The sequence below is a fragment of the Capra hircus genome, chromosome 11 (assembly GCF_001704415.2).
Source record: "Capra hircus breed San Clemente chromosome 11, ASM170441v1, whole genome shotgun sequence".
In the NCBI taxonomy this organism is placed as follows: Eukaryota; Metazoa; Chordata; class Mammalia; order Artiodactyla; family Bovidae; genus Capra; species Capra hircus.
In genome coordinates, this window is record NC_030818.1 from 4007138 (window position 1) to 4022550 (window position 15413).

General features: G+C 42.5%; 1 protein-coding gene across 6 annotated transcripts in view; it reads right to left on the bottom strand.

Moving 5' to 3' along the window:
* KIAA1211L (KIAA1211 like) overlaps positions 1-15413 on the bottom strand; it is a 125625-nt gene that overhangs the window by 39368 nt on the left and 70844 nt on the right. For all 6 annotated transcript variants that reach the window (XM_018054906.1, XM_018054907.1, XM_018054904.1 and 3 more), the window contains exon 2: positions 10359-10438. In XM_018054906.1, coding sequence (XP_017910395.1) covers positions 10359-10428 — 70 coding nt within the window. In that variant the 5' untranslated portion in view covers positions 10429-10438. The remainder of the gene's footprint in view (positions 1-10358; positions 10439-15413) is intronic.

Sequence of the window (15413 nt, forward strand, 5' to 3'; positions counted from 1 at the left end):
GCCACATGACATTGGGCAGAGTTCCCTGTGCTATACAGTAGGTCCTTATTGGTTACCCATCCTAAATACAGCAGTGTGTACATGTCCATCCCCAACTGTTTTGATGCAACCACTGTTCTTATTGATAGCACCATATTTGTTTTGCCCCTTCTCGAATCCACACAGCACATTCTGGGTAGAATCATACAGCATATATGCTTGTGTGTTGCTTCTTTCCCTCCATATACTGTGTTTGAGATTTTGTATGGAGATGCATGCATTTTCCAGTCTTCCTTTCTCTAAATGCTGAGCAATATTCCAGTGTATAAGCAAAATCAGATTTTAATCCCTAAAATAAAAATAGTCAAAAACAAACAGTCTTGCCGAGGTAAAGACCATAATGATAACTCAAATCATTTTTCAAAACAATCCTCAAGTGCTAAGAATGTGTGTGTGTGTGTATATAAGGTGAGTCAGCAGAAATTAACCCAACAACGTAAATCAACTATACTTCAATAAAATAAAATTTTAAAAAATCCTCGAGTGCTTCATTTAGCATGGATGTGAGCATCATGGACAATCAGAGGAGGCCCAACCTCAGGGGCAGGAGGGGCTGCTGGAGTGCCAAGTGCTGTGATGAGCTAACAACGTTTGGGGAGAAAACCCATCAACTGGTGATGGTAGAGCTGGCTCTGTCATGCTTCCTGCCTGGAGTGTCAGAATCTACACCAGGGGTCCCCAACCTCTGGAATCTAATGCCTGATCATCTGAGGTGGAGTTGATATAATAATAATAGAAATAAAGTACACAATAAATATGATGTGTCTGAATCATCCCCAAACCATCCCTCCCACCCCGGTCCATAGGAAAACTGTTGTCCAAGAATCCGGTCCCTGGTGCCGAAAAGGCTGGGGACTGCTGGTCTATACTTCTAAACGTTTCGTGATCTCTTCTCTGACGTCGCCTTCATCCTCACCCACAAATTCCCACCATATTCAGGATCCTGAGATTTCAGTAGCTCAGCAACGTTGATCCCTTTCCTTCTGAATATGAGAACTAATAGAAGGATGGAACATCTCCGGTTATCAGGACGCTGTCTAGTATATTCTGAAAATTCGCTCACAGTTGATTCATTTGATAAGCAGATCATTTTGTAAGGCGAATTCCTTTCTAGAAAAAGTAGGATCTTTATAATTTGTTTACATTAATGCCTGCCTTGGGAAGTTTACATGATCTTGCCTTCACGTGGAGAATTTCTTAGGATTATCCTATAGCAGGAAGACCTACTGTATTACCTTAAGGGGAGTATATCCGTACCCCAAAAGAAACGAGTTCTACAGTTAACTTTCCTTAACTTCTTTTTTAGAGTGTTACTCAGTTCAGTCAAGTTTTCTTAACTTCTTTTTTAAAGTGTTACTTAATTAATTACGTTTTGGCTGCTCCGGGTCTTGCCATCTTTCTCCAGTGGCAGCAACAGGGCTACTCTCTACTTGTGGTGCTCAGGCTTCTCACTGCAGCGGTCCCTCCTGGGGAGCCGGCGCCAGGGCTCTAGGGCTTTGAAGGGCTTAGCTGCCCCAGGGCCTATGGAGTCTTCCCAGACCAGGGATGGAAGCCCTGTCCCTTGCATTGGCAGGTGTATTCTTGACTACTGGGCCATCCAGGAAACCCTTTCTTAACTTCTAGTGGAAGTTTCCTTAACCTTTATAACCTCAAAATGTTCATGCTATTAACTGATGGGTCTTCGCTCAGTCGTGTCTGACTCTTTGCGACCCCATGGACTGTACAGTCGATGGAATTCTCCAGGCCAGAATACTGGAGTGGGTAGGGTAGCCTTTCTCTTCTCCAGGGAATCTTCCCAACCCAGGGATCGAACCCAGGTCTCCCGCATTGCAGGCAAATTCTTTACCAGCTGAGCCACAAGGAAAGCCCAAGAATACTGGAGTGGATAGCTTTTTCCTTCTCCAGGAGATCTTCCCAACCCAGGGATCGAACCCAGATTTCCCACATTGCAGGTGGATTCTTTACCAACTGAGCCATCAGGGAAGCCTGATGGGCCTCAGAGAGAGCTTATTTGGAAAGGCTCCTCAGAGTTTTCTGAATCATGGGACACTACCTGGCCTTTGCCAGTTGACAGGCAGATATGCATCCCAGAAGGGTGGAACAAACATGCAGCCTCACAGTCCTTTACAGCTGAAGACAGTGCTTCGGGATTAAAGGGAGTGGCTACAAAGATCAGTATAGTGGCTGAACACTGATTTGTCGTGATTAGTTGGCCATACAGTGGGGGCCTGTGTGTTATATCTGTTCACCTACTAGGCTTTTTAATTGAATTTCTTTAATGGTTATAGGAACTGTTTGGGTTTCCTGCTTCTTGAACTCACTTTATTATTTTATTTTTCTAACTATCTGACTTTTTTCATTTTTCCCCCAGGTCCATCACTAATTTTATTTTATTGTTTATTTTGTAATTGGGATACAGTAGATTTACAATGTTGTGTTAGTTTCTGCTGTGCAACATTGTGAATCAGCTATATGGAAATATATATATCCTCTTTCTTGAGCCTCCCTCCCACCCACTCCCCCCACCACACACCTCTAGGTCATCACGGAGCACCGAGCTGAGCCCCCTGCGCTATACAGCAGCTTTCCACTAGCTGTCTACTTCATACACGGTAGTGTATATTGTCACCCTGCTTATTTAACTTCTATGCAGAGGACATCATGAGAAACGCTGGGCTGGAAGAACCACAAGCTGGAATCAAGATTGCCCGGAGAAATATCAATAACCTCAGATATGCAGATGACGCCACCCTTATGGCAGAAAGTGAAGAGGAGCTAAAAAGCCTCTTGATGAAAGTGAAAGAGGAGAGTGAAAAAGTTGGCTTAAAGCTCAACATTCAGAAAACGAAGATCATGGCATCTGGTCCCATCACTTCATGGCAAATAGATGGGGAAACAGTGGAAACAGCGTCAGACTTTATTTTCTTGGGCTCCAAAATCACTGCAGATGGTGACTGCAGCCATGAAATTAAAAGACGCTTACTCCTTGGAAGAAAAGTTATGACCAACCTAGATAGCATATTGAAAAGCAGAGACATTACTTTGCCAACAAAGGTCCATCTAGTCAAGGCTACGGTTTTTCCTGTGGTCATGTATGGATGTGAGAGTTGGACTGTGAAGAAGGCTGAGCGCCGAAGAATTGATGCTTTTGAAGTGTGGTGTTGGAGAAGACTCTTGAGAGTCCCCTGGACTGCAAGGAGATGCAACCAGTCCATTCTGAAGGAGATCAACCCTGGGATTTCTTTGGAGGGAATGATGCTGAAGCTGAAACTCCAATACTTTGGCTACCTCATGCAAAGAGTTTACTCATTGGAAAAGACTCTGATGCTGGAAGGGACTGGGGGCAGGAGGAGAAGGGGACGACAGAGGATGAGATGGCTGGATGGCATCACTGACTCGATGGACGTGAATCTGAGTGAACTCCAGGAGTTGGTGATGGACAGGGAGGCCTGGCGTGCTGCGATTCATGGGGTCGTAAAGAGTCAGACACGACTGAGCGACTGAACTGAACTGAACTGAACTGAACTGAGTGTATATATTTCAGTGTTACTCTCTCAGTTCTTCCCACTCTCTCTTCCCCACTCTGTCCACAATTCCATTCTCTCTGTCTGCATCACTATTCCTGCCCTGCAAATAAGTTCATCAGTACCACTTTTCTCCGTTTCATATAATGTGTTAATATATGTTTATTTGTTTTTCTCTGACAATGTAACTCTGTATGACGACTCTAGGTTCCCACATTTTCACATGTATTGGCATATAGTTATTAATAACAGCTTTTTACTTTAGCATCTGTACTATCTATAATATAGCCCCCTTTTCTTGGCCCTGGTATTATCTGCACCTCCTTTTCTCCTGGATCAATCACATAGGAGGTTTGTCAATTTCATTTGCCTTAAAAAAAAAAAGTCTGGCTTTGTTAATTCTTTTCACATGAGAAAAGAATAAGTGCAAGATTTTTGCACTAAAAATTTAGTGCAATATTTTTATTGCATTAACAATATGAATGCAATATTTTTTTAATTTCACTAATTTCTGTGTTAGTTTTTCTTTCCTTTCTCCTACTTTCCTTTGGGTTTACTTTGCTATCTTTCATGGGGTCGCAAAGAGTCGGACACGACTGAGCAACTGAACTGAAGTGAGATGAATACTTAGCTAATTAATTTTTAGGTTCTCTGTTTTTATAATATACACACACATTTAAGGCAATATAGCTTCCCTGGTGGCTCAGATGGTAAAGAATCTGCCCATAATGCATGAAACCCTGGTTCAGTCCTTGGGTTGGGAAGATCCCCTGGAGAATAAAATGGCGACCCACTTCAGTATCCTTGCCTGGAGAATTCCATGGACAGAGGAGCCTGGCAGGCTATAGTCCATGGGGCTGCAAAGAGTCAGACACAAATGATCGGCCAACACTTTCACTTTCAAGGCAACACATCTGCTAAATCTATTTTAGCTGCGTTCACACGTTCCAATATGTAGTTTCTTTATATTTGGTAAAATATTTTCTAATTTTCATTATAATACCTTGTTAGACCTATAGGTTATTTAGAAAAGTACGTCTTAATATCCAAGCACTTGGGAATTTTCTTATAATCTTTGTTATTGAACTCTAGCTTAATTGCATTGCGGTCAGTGAACACATTACACGATTTGAATCCATTGAAATTTGTTCAGACTTGCTTTATGGCTTACCATAAATTTGAAAATGCTCCTAGAGTGCTTGAAAATAATGCATTCTCTTCACTGGCCCACACACATCAATTAGGACAAGGTCTTTTTCTTTTTAATTGTGCTGTCCAAGTACTTTATGTCTTTAATTTTTAATACACTTGTCCTATCAATTAGGTGTATTAAAAATAATCCACTTTGATTGTAGAGTTATCTTTTTACTTAACTGCCAATTTCTACTCTATAACTTTGGACATTATGTTGATAAATGTCATCTGCGAAGTCGTTTCAGTCGTGTCCGACTCTGTGCAACCCCACAGACGGCAGCCCACCAGGCTCCCCCGTCCCTGGGAGTCTCCAGGCGAGAACACTGGAGTGGGTTGCCATTTCCTTCTCCAGTGCATGAAAGTGAAAAGTGAAAGTGAAGTTGCTCAGCCGTGTTCGACTCTTAGCGATCCCATGGACTGCAGCCTACCAGGCTCCTCCGTCCGTGGGATTTTCCAAGCAAGAACACTGGAGTGGGTTGCCATTTTATTCTCCAGATAAATGTCATAGAAAGGTAGAATTAATATCTTCCTGTAGAAGTGAACGTTTTGTGAAATGACCCTCTTTATTAATAGTAATGCTTTTTGCCTTAAACTTAATTTTGATTGCTATTGATAGAACCACTCCAGCTTCCTTTGGCCCAGTGTTAGTAAGTTTCATTTTCTTCCATCCTTTTATCTTAAACTTTTCAAATCCTTATATTTAAGAGATTTAGAGTTTCAGAGTGGGTTTCCCTGGTGGCTCAGTGGTAAAGAATCTGCCTTCAATGCAGGAGACACAAGTACCATCCCTGGGTCGGGAAGATCCCCTGGAGAAGGAAATGGCAAACCGCTCTAGTTATTCTTGCCTGGAGAATCCCATGGACAGAAGAGCCTGGAGGGGCCCATGGGGTCACAGAGTCAGATACAACTTAGAGACTAAACCACCACCAGAGTTTCAGAAAACCAATCTGACCTTTAACTTCTGACTGGAACATTAGTATAATTAGCTACTGCCACTTCCTCTAGTTTGTTGTTGTTTAGTTGCAAAGTCACGTCCAACTCTTTTGAAACCCCATGCACTGCAGCCCACCAGACTCCTCTCCATGGGATCTCCCAGTCAAGAATACTGGAGTGGGTTGCCATTTCCTCCTCCACGAGATCTTCCCCACCCAGGGCTCAAACTCACTTCTCCTGCATTGGCAGGCAGCTTCTTTACCAGTGAATCACTTGAAAAGTGAAAGCCGCTCAGTCAGGTCTGACTCTTTTCAACCCCATGGACTGTTCTCTAGGCAAGAATACTGGGGTGGGTAGCTTTTCCCTTCTCCAGGGGATCTTTCCAACCCAGGGATCAAACCCAGGTCTCCCACATTGCAGGTAGATTCTTTACCAGCTGAGGCACTTGGGAAGCCCTTACTCTAGTTACTTCCATGTTAATAAAAAACAAGTCTACCATCTTTGTGGTCTTTTAAAATCTTTCTTTCTGTCTTTTGGATTAACTGACTTTAAAAGAACATTCCATTTTTTCCCACTTCTAGTTTGTAAACTTTGTCTTTTATCTCTGTTCTTTCAGGGGTTACCCTAGAAATTATACTACACATTCTATTATGGAACAAAATAAGAAAGTTAGAATCAGTTCAGTTCAGTTCAGTCGCTCAGTCATGTCCGACTCTTTGAGACCCCATGGACTGCAGCACACCAGGCCTCCCTGTCCATCACCAACTCCCGGAGTTCACTCAGACTCACGTCCATCGAGTCAGTGATGCCATCCAGCCATCTCATCCTCTGTCGTCCCCTTCTCCCACCTTCAATCTTTCCCAGCATCAGGGTCTTTTCAAATAAGTCAGTTCTTTAGTCAGTTAGAATACTTTCATCCTATTTCATACCCTACTGTTTTCATTCTGATCTTTAAAAATCCACAGATACTATTCCATATTCATTTGCTTTTGTTTATTGCTAAATTTTTATTTTGTTTAATTTTTGGCCATGCCACACATCAGGTGGATATTAGTTCCGGGACCAGGGACTGAACCTGTGCCCTCTGCGTTGGAAGTGCAGAATCTTAACCACTGGACCGCCAGGGAGGTCGCTCTATGTTTGTTTGGACGTATCTGCTTGTTTCTTATCTTCTCTGCTTGCCACTCCTTCTTTGTCCAGACCCTCCACAGGGTATGATTTTCCTTCTGCCTGAAGGCAGATTCCTTTGGAATCTGAGGATCTCCTGGTGACACACTCAGTTTTTGTTTATCTGAAAATGACTTTATTCCTGAAGCTCCTTCCTGAAACATCGTTTTTCTAGGTTTCACATTCTAGGCTGGCAGTTACTTTTTCTAAGTTATTCTTTTAATAATATTGAAGACATCATTTTACTGTTTTGTGGCTTCTGTTGTGTGGTCAAGAAGTCAGTTTCTTGCTCCTCTGAAGGTCCTTTTTTTTTTTCTCTCTCAGACTAATTTTAAGATTTTTCACTTTTGTCTTTAGTTTTCTATATTTTCATTCTTTGTGGATTTCCTTTTATTTATCCTTCCTGGGTGTCATTCAGTTTGTTAAATCTGTAGATTGGATCATCTTTTTTTTTTTTTTAACTGAATTCCAGAAAATTCTCAGCTACGCTCTCCTCTCCTAAGACAGTGCTCAAATGCACGTTATACCCTTTCATTTATCTCCATGCTTCTTGTCCTCTCTCTGTATTTTCCTTCCTTTTACTGTCTTATGATACATTCTGTGTACTTCCTTGTGATCTCCCTCAAGCTGATATAATCTGCTAATAAACTCATCAATTGAATCTTTCATCGTAATAGTTTTACTTATTTCTAAAAAACCCAGTTGATTATTTTTCAAATCCAGCCCATTTACATACTAATGAGTTCTGTTCCAAGAATGTGTTCATAAGTAAACTTTTCTTTCATAAGTTCAACAAAGTTAGTCCAGGGCCCCAACTAACACAATTGGCTATTATTAATAGCGCATGCGTGAGTGTCTGTGCTGAGTCACTTCAGTCGTGTCCGACTCTTTGCGGCCCTGCAGACTGTAGGCCACCAGGATTCTTTGTCCATGGGATTCTTCAGGCAAGAGCACTGGAGTGAGTTCTGTGCCCCCCTCCAGGGGATCCTCCTGACCCAGGGACTGAAGCCGTGTCTCCTGTGTTTTCTGCATTGCAGGTGGATTCTTTACTATTGAGCCACCAGGGAAGTCCAAAATTACAGCACCGTACCTTAAAAAGTACAACAGCTGCCATACAGGGGGTGGCACACACGTTCCCATCTTTGAAAGTTGAAAGTTGAAGGTTTGTATGTAGGGGACTTACTGTACATCATTTGAAAGTTGTTTTAAAATTTTTATCAATAAAATGAACTCTTTCAGGGGTACACAGAGTTGAATAATCACCACCAAAATCACACATCACCCTCTTGTGCTGTCTTTTATAGTCAAACCTTTCCCCTATCTTGTAACCCCTGGAAACCACTAATATCTTCTCTGCTCTTGTTGTTTTTCCTTTTCCAGAGTCATTCAGACAGCATGCATCCTTTTGATTTGGCATTTTAAACTTATCACCACACGCTAGAGATTCCTCCATGTTGTTACATCAATCAACAGCTTGTTCCTACCTACTGCTGAGTCCTGTCCCATTGCGTGGGGCTCCCCAGGTGGGACAGTGGATAAAGAACTCGCCTACCAAGGCAGGAGATGCAGGAGACGCGGGTTCCATCCCTGGGTCAGGAAGATCCTCTGGAGCAGGAAACGGCAACCCATTCTGGTATTCTGGTATACTTGCCTGGAGAATTCCATGGACAGAGGAGCCTGGCAAGCAGGCTATAGTCCATGGGGTCCCAAAGAGTTGGTTCCATTGTATAGATATAAACAAAGTGGTAAACAAAAGTAAAACTGCCATAGGCTTTTGTGTAACCATACAGTTTCATTTCTCTTAGGTAAATACCCAGGAGTCGGACCGGCGAATCACAGACTAAGTGCGTGTTTAATTTTACAAGAAACTGACAAGTACTTTCCAAAGTGGCTGTACCATTTGCATTTCCATCGGCAGTATAAGAGGGTTTCAGCTGCTTTGAGTTCTCCTAGCATTTGCTGCTGTCAAGTGTGTTTCTGTTGGTTTTTTCCCCATTTGAATCGGTGTATGGTGGTATCTGATCATAGCTTTAATTTGCACTAACTCATGGCTATTGATGTTAAGTGCTTTGTCATGTGCTTTTTGCCACTTGCATATCCTCTTAAGTAGAACATCTTTAAAAATTCTTTACCTATTTTTAATTGGGTTGTTAGTTTTCTTACTGTCAAATTTTGAGTGCTCTTGTCAAATGTGATTTGTGAATATTTTCTCCCAGTCTGTGACTTGACTTTCCATTTTCTTAACAGTATCTTTCACAGAACAAAAGTTTTAAATTTTGAGAAAGTTCCATTTATCAACCTTTTCTTTTAGAGTCTGAGGTATCATATCTAAGAACTCTTATCTAATCCTAGGTTATAAATATTTGCTCCTATGTTTTCTTTTAATAAAAGATTTATAGTATTACATTTATGCCAATTATACATTTGAATTAATTTTTGTACCCTCATTTGAATTCAAACCAACTGTGAACTTTCAAATTTCATTTTTTTTTTTTACATACGAATGTCCAACTGCTTTAGCACCATTTGTTGAAAATTACCACTGCATGTACTGAAATGTGAGAGAAAAAAGTAATCCTAATATATAGGATAATAAGAAAAATCTATCTGTATTATATGAAATAAATTCTTTAACGAAATTAGTATCTGAAGCTAAGAGTTAAGAGCTAGGGTTTAATATTTTTGGAAGCTGTTCACCTGAACTACCTAAAGACAATCACTACTAGTACTTTGACTTAAAACAACAGAGAGAGAAATGGAAACCTCTGCCACAAAAAAAAAAGGTGAATACAAATAGCTGATATGAGGCTCATGTGGGGAGATCACATGTGTTTCCTAAGGTCAATTTTCCACCTCTGTCAAGACACACAGAGCAATCTACAGATAACAGTAAACCAACCACATAACTGGGTAACTCGTGGAGTGTGTTTTGAGATGATGATTCATGGACTTGGAATTCAGCTCCATAGAAAAGCACAATAAAGGTCTCTGGAAGGAGAATAAAGCCATAAAAGAGGCACCAAAGGCTCTCTCTTGATACTGTTATTTCTTCTGGATGTTTAGACCACCCAAGGCTTTGCCCAGTGTCTCACTGAAACCTCTGGATGTTCCTGGATGAGGAATGATTCCACTGCCTCTCTCTTCCTCTGCTTCTGTCAACTAAACCCAGGGATATGTTCACCTTCAAGAACGAGGAAAAGGACTTAATCTCTTTCTTGGTCTCTCTCTCTCTCTCTCTCTCACACACACACACACACACACACACACACGTTGTCCCTGGTGTGTCTGATGGAGAAGCAAAGGAGCACGGCCCTCAAGTGGCCATCCACAGTCTTGGACGGGCTCTCCAGCCCCTGGGAGGCCTCTGGGGGTGTCTGAACACCCTGAACTGAACCCACTCTCCACGCGGAGAACCCGGAGCCCTTCTTCAGAAGCCCCTCGGCCAGCCCCACAACCCAACAAGGGTCCTCCCAGAGCAGGGAGAGTGAAAGAAGGCCTTACCTGTGCTGTCCTCCCCAAGGCCTTCTGCAGCCTCCCGAAGCTTAATGTCCATCACCCTCGTGGAAATCATGTCCAGCTCACTAAAAATCAGGGAGAAAGCCATGTGAGAGGAACAAGTCTAACTGAAGTTAATGACTGAGATGGTGGTGACTGACTTTTGCCCATGACCCTGGCAAAGACAGAGGCCAAAAAACAGGTCCAGGGCTCAAGATTAGTAACCACATCAGTGTTTATCTAACCACTGACCAGACCCATTTAATGGAAAACAGAAAGCTGGGAAAGCTTCACCAATTTATACAATGCAGATTTGGTTTCTTTCTTTGAAAGAAAAATTTTCAGAAATTATGTTTTGCTCAAATGCTGGGTATTAATATGGAATCTATGCCCTGATGAACCTATCTGCAGGGCAGGAATAGGGACGCAGACAGAGAGGACAGACTTGTGGACACAGCGGGGGAAGGAGAGGGCGGGAGGAGCTGAGAGGGGAGCACTGGCATATCCGCACCACCGCATGTCAAGCAGCCAGCCCGTGGCATGCTGCTGGGCAGCACACAGAGCTCAGCTCGGTGCCCTGTGAGGGCCTAGAGAGCTGGCGCGCCGGGGTGGGAGGGAGGCTCAGGAGTGAGGGGACGCATGTGTGCACACAGCCGACTCGTGCTGCCGTACAGCAGAAACCAACACAACACTGTAAAGCAATTGTAATCCAACCTAAGAAAACTTGAACAGAAATTACATATATGAAACGAATCGCCAGTCCAGGTTTGACGCATGATACTGGATGCTTGGGGCTGGTGCACTGGGACGACCCAGAGGGATGGTACGGGGAGGGAGGTGGGAGGGGGGTTCAGGATGGGGAACACGTGTATACCTGTGGCAGATTCATGTTGATGCATGGCAAAACCAATACAATATTGTAAAGTAATTAACCTCCAATTAAAATAAATAAATATTAAAAAAAAAGGAATTACGTTTTTCTCTTGTTCACTGTAGAAAGTTTGAAAGACACAGAGAAAGAAAATCACTATCTCACCAATCAAGGAAGACTAACCACAGCCAATGTTTTAATATTTTTCCTTCCAATATTTTTCTATGCAAATATTTATGTGCCAAGCACACATGCACCACATTAGTAAGACTGACTTCCTGATTTTCTTACCCCACATCAGTAAAATCCTTGATGTGTTATTGTAATGGCTACATAATGTTTGGATGGATGCTGCACCATCATTTATTTACCTCATTTCTTTTTAGAACTTTTTATGAAAAATTTCAAACAAAAGTACACAGAATGTGTAATGAACCTAATACATATGACTCTTGCTCATCTTAACTCCTTATCCCCTCCCACTTCCGCCAGGTCATTTCAAAGTGAATCATCCCAGACACTATCATCCTTTAATTCATAAGGACTTGGCTTCTTCCTAAATTAAAAACCTCTGACTTTTCATGGAGGAGAAGGCAATGGTAACCCACTCCAGTACTCTTGCCTGGAAAATCCCCTGGATGGAGGAGCCTGGTGGGCTGCAAAATGATTACTGGCCAATATTCCTGCCAGAGAGTACTGAGCTGTGCCCCTGCCTCCCATAGCTGACTTTTTAAAGAAATTAATATGTTTATCTTGGCTGCGCTGGGTCTTCACTGCTGTGCATGGGCTTTCTCTGCTTGCAGGGAGCAGGGGCTGCAGGCCTCTCACTGCGGCGGCTTCGCTTGTTGCGGAGCACAGGCTCTGGAGCAAGAGGGCTCCAGCAGCTGCAGCGCGTGGGCTCTAGAGCGAAGGCTCGGTAGTTGTGGCACAGGGGCTTAGCTGTCTGGCGAGCACATGGGATCTTCCCACATCAGGAATCGAACCTGTGTCCCCTGAATTAGCAGGAAGTCCCCATAGCTAACTTTTAAAACAGCACATTCTGTCCTACACAGACTAACTCATCATTTACTTGGAAAGCTATTTCTTATTGGCAATCATTATGAATTTTCCTACTTTAAAAGGGAGCTAAAATATTTAACTAATGAATTAACATTTATCACTTATACACAATACACAACAGGAAATGATGGGAGAAATTTTTAAAAAATATTTAACAGAGGAAAGAAGTTGCAGGTCTTTGCTAGAGTTGAGTCTAATATTTAGGTCTCCTTTAATATTAATGTCAAACAGTCCATCCCTGATCAGCCAACTCCTTAAGAGGTGAATAAGCATTCATAAGTCTTGCTTCCTGATTTTGATATAATTTGACGTTACAAAAATGTTGGAGCAACAGGATGAAGAAAAAAAAAATGATCATTTCAACTGATGCAAAAAAGCCATTTGACAAAACTCAACACCTTTTATGACAAAAAATTTTAAAAACTAGAAATAAAGGAAAACTACCTTGATGTAATAAGGCCATATATGAAAAGGCCATAGCTAACATCATACTCAACAGTGAAAAACTGAAACATCAGGAACAAGACACTCTCACCATATCTACTCAACACAGTACTAAAGTTCTAGCTGGAGCACACAGACAAGAAAAATAAATAAAAGGCATACAGGTTGAAAAGGAAAAAATTAAATTATATCTGTTCATAGATGAAATGATCTTATATCCTAAAGATCCACACCCTACAAACAAAAAACTATTAGAACAAATACATGAATTCAGCAAAGCTGCAGAACACAAAATGAACACAAAAAAATCAGTTGTTTCTATAAAATAACAATGAACAATCCAAAAAGGAAATTCAAAAAGTAATTTCATTTACAATAGTATCAAAAAGAATAAAGTACTTAGGAATAAATTTAAGCAAAGAGACAAAAGACTTATAACCTGAAAACTAAAACATGTTGCCAAAAGACTGAAAATAATGTCAATAAGTGCAAAGACATCCCATGTTCATAGAACGGAAGACTTATTATTGTTATGATGTCCATACTACCCAAAGCAATCTACAGACTGAATGCACTCCATCAAAATCCTTGATCCCACAGACTCCTGCTGCTTAAAGTTACCATAGGGGAAGGGGCAGCTACCAGAGTATTTGAAGGAAGATGCATTAAAGAAGGAAAAGCAGAAAAATACAAGGAGCAAGAAGAATAAAAATGGTGAGGATTGGTTAAGTGCCAACTACTACCTTGGGTACCATCTTCTATGTTGCCAGTGAGCTAGAAAGTACAAGTGCTTGAGCTTTCTATTGTTTGAATTTGTAGTTAACCACGGCAATGACTTATCAACTGAATTATCTCATTTAATCCCCAAGAACTCTAAGTATTCTCATTTTGAAATTGAGATCATGTATTAGGTATCAGGTAAGTTTATTAACAGCAGAGACATCACTTTGCTGACAAAGGTCTGTATAGTCAAAGCTATGGTTTTTCCAGGAGTCGTTTGGATGTGAGAGATGTTCATAAAGGGCACCAAGCCTTGCCCAGAAAGGAGTGTTTTATAAAATGTGCGGATTTTGTGGCAAGCTTCCATTTGAATTCTCAAAGTTAATAAATTTATAGTAGTAAAACTATTGGGTAGGGATTTCCTTGGTGGTGCAACAAGGAATTGATGCCTTTGAACTGTGGTGTTGGAGGAGACTCTTGTGAGTCCCTTGGACTGCAAGCAGATCACACCAGTCAATCCTAAAGGAAATCACTTCTGAATATTCATTGGAAGGACTGATGTTGAAGCTCCAATACTTTTGCCACCTGATGCGAAGAACTGACTCATTGGAAAAGACCCTGATGCTGGGAAAGATTGAAGGCAGGAGGAGAAGAGGGTGGCAGAGGACAAAATGGTTGGATGGCATCACTGACTCAATGAACATGAATTTGAGCAAACTCTGTGGTCGTAGTGGAGGACAGAGGAGCCTGGCATGCTGCAGTCCCTGCGGTCACAAAGAGTCAGACACGACTTAGGGACTGAACAACAACAACAAAAATTTATTAACTGGTCCCAAATAGTGAAGCAGAGATGCTAGCTTGTACATGCATGTTGCCTGCATCCCCGGCATGGGAAGGCACTTCTGAAGCCTGGGGCTGCAGGGCTGTGTGAGACCGATGTTGACCCAGTGGAGAGGAGCATCCTGAGCTGTCCCCAGAGAAGCTTAAGGGGAGCTGGGAAATCCAAAAGACACTGGTCTACCATGGAGATGGCTCCGCCTGCCGAGTAGCCCCTGTCTAGGATCAGGCCCGAGTCCAGAGGCTGAAAGAGCCCCATGAGACCATCCATTGGGTCAGACGGGGCATCTTAGTCCAGAGAACGGGGGTTGAGGCTGCCATGACTTATCAACTAACGCCTTTGAGAAACCATGCGATTACCTTCAAAATGTCCACCTCGGCACATTTTTTGTTGTTGTTGCACAATATTTTTTTAAAGTCTTTATTGAATTTGTTAGAGTACTGCTTCTGTTTTGCGCTTTGGTTCTCTGGCCAGGGGGCACATGGGATCTTAGCTTCCCAACCAGGGATCAAACCTTACCCCCTGCATTGGAAGGTGAAGTCTTAACCACTGCACCGCCAGGGAAATCAGTACCCAATAGTTTACTGCTATAAATTTATAAACTTTGAGAATTCAAATGGAAAACTTGCCACAAAATCCACACATTTTATAAAAGGCTCCTTTCTGGAAAGGGCTGAGAATGTGAAGGCATACGTGAGTGTGTGCACAAACCTCTGAGGTGGGTGTGCAGGAGGGTGTCCACCCCACTGAGTGTGGAACAGACCCAGGAGCTCTGACATGCTGCTCCCTGAGTTGAGTGATGTGGCTGTGATAAAGCCTTGTGCCAGGGCAGAGGGCTCAGGAGCAGGTTGGAAGGAGGGCAGGGGACCCTAGAGGAGAGCCCGGGGCTCTTCTCGTTGGACCCGGATGCAGAGAGCAGCACCAGATGCAAGGCTGCTCACAGACTCACGCTCAGAGGCAAAAGTCACCCCACAGATGAAGGGATGGCAAGCCAGGCTCACCGCACGTGGGAGGTCTGAAAACCTGCTCGTTCATCTTCTTATGAATAAGAATGCAATATGGTGTGCTTGTTGGTGTTCAATCACCGAGTCGTGTCCGACCCCATGGGCTGCAGTACGCCAGGCCTCCC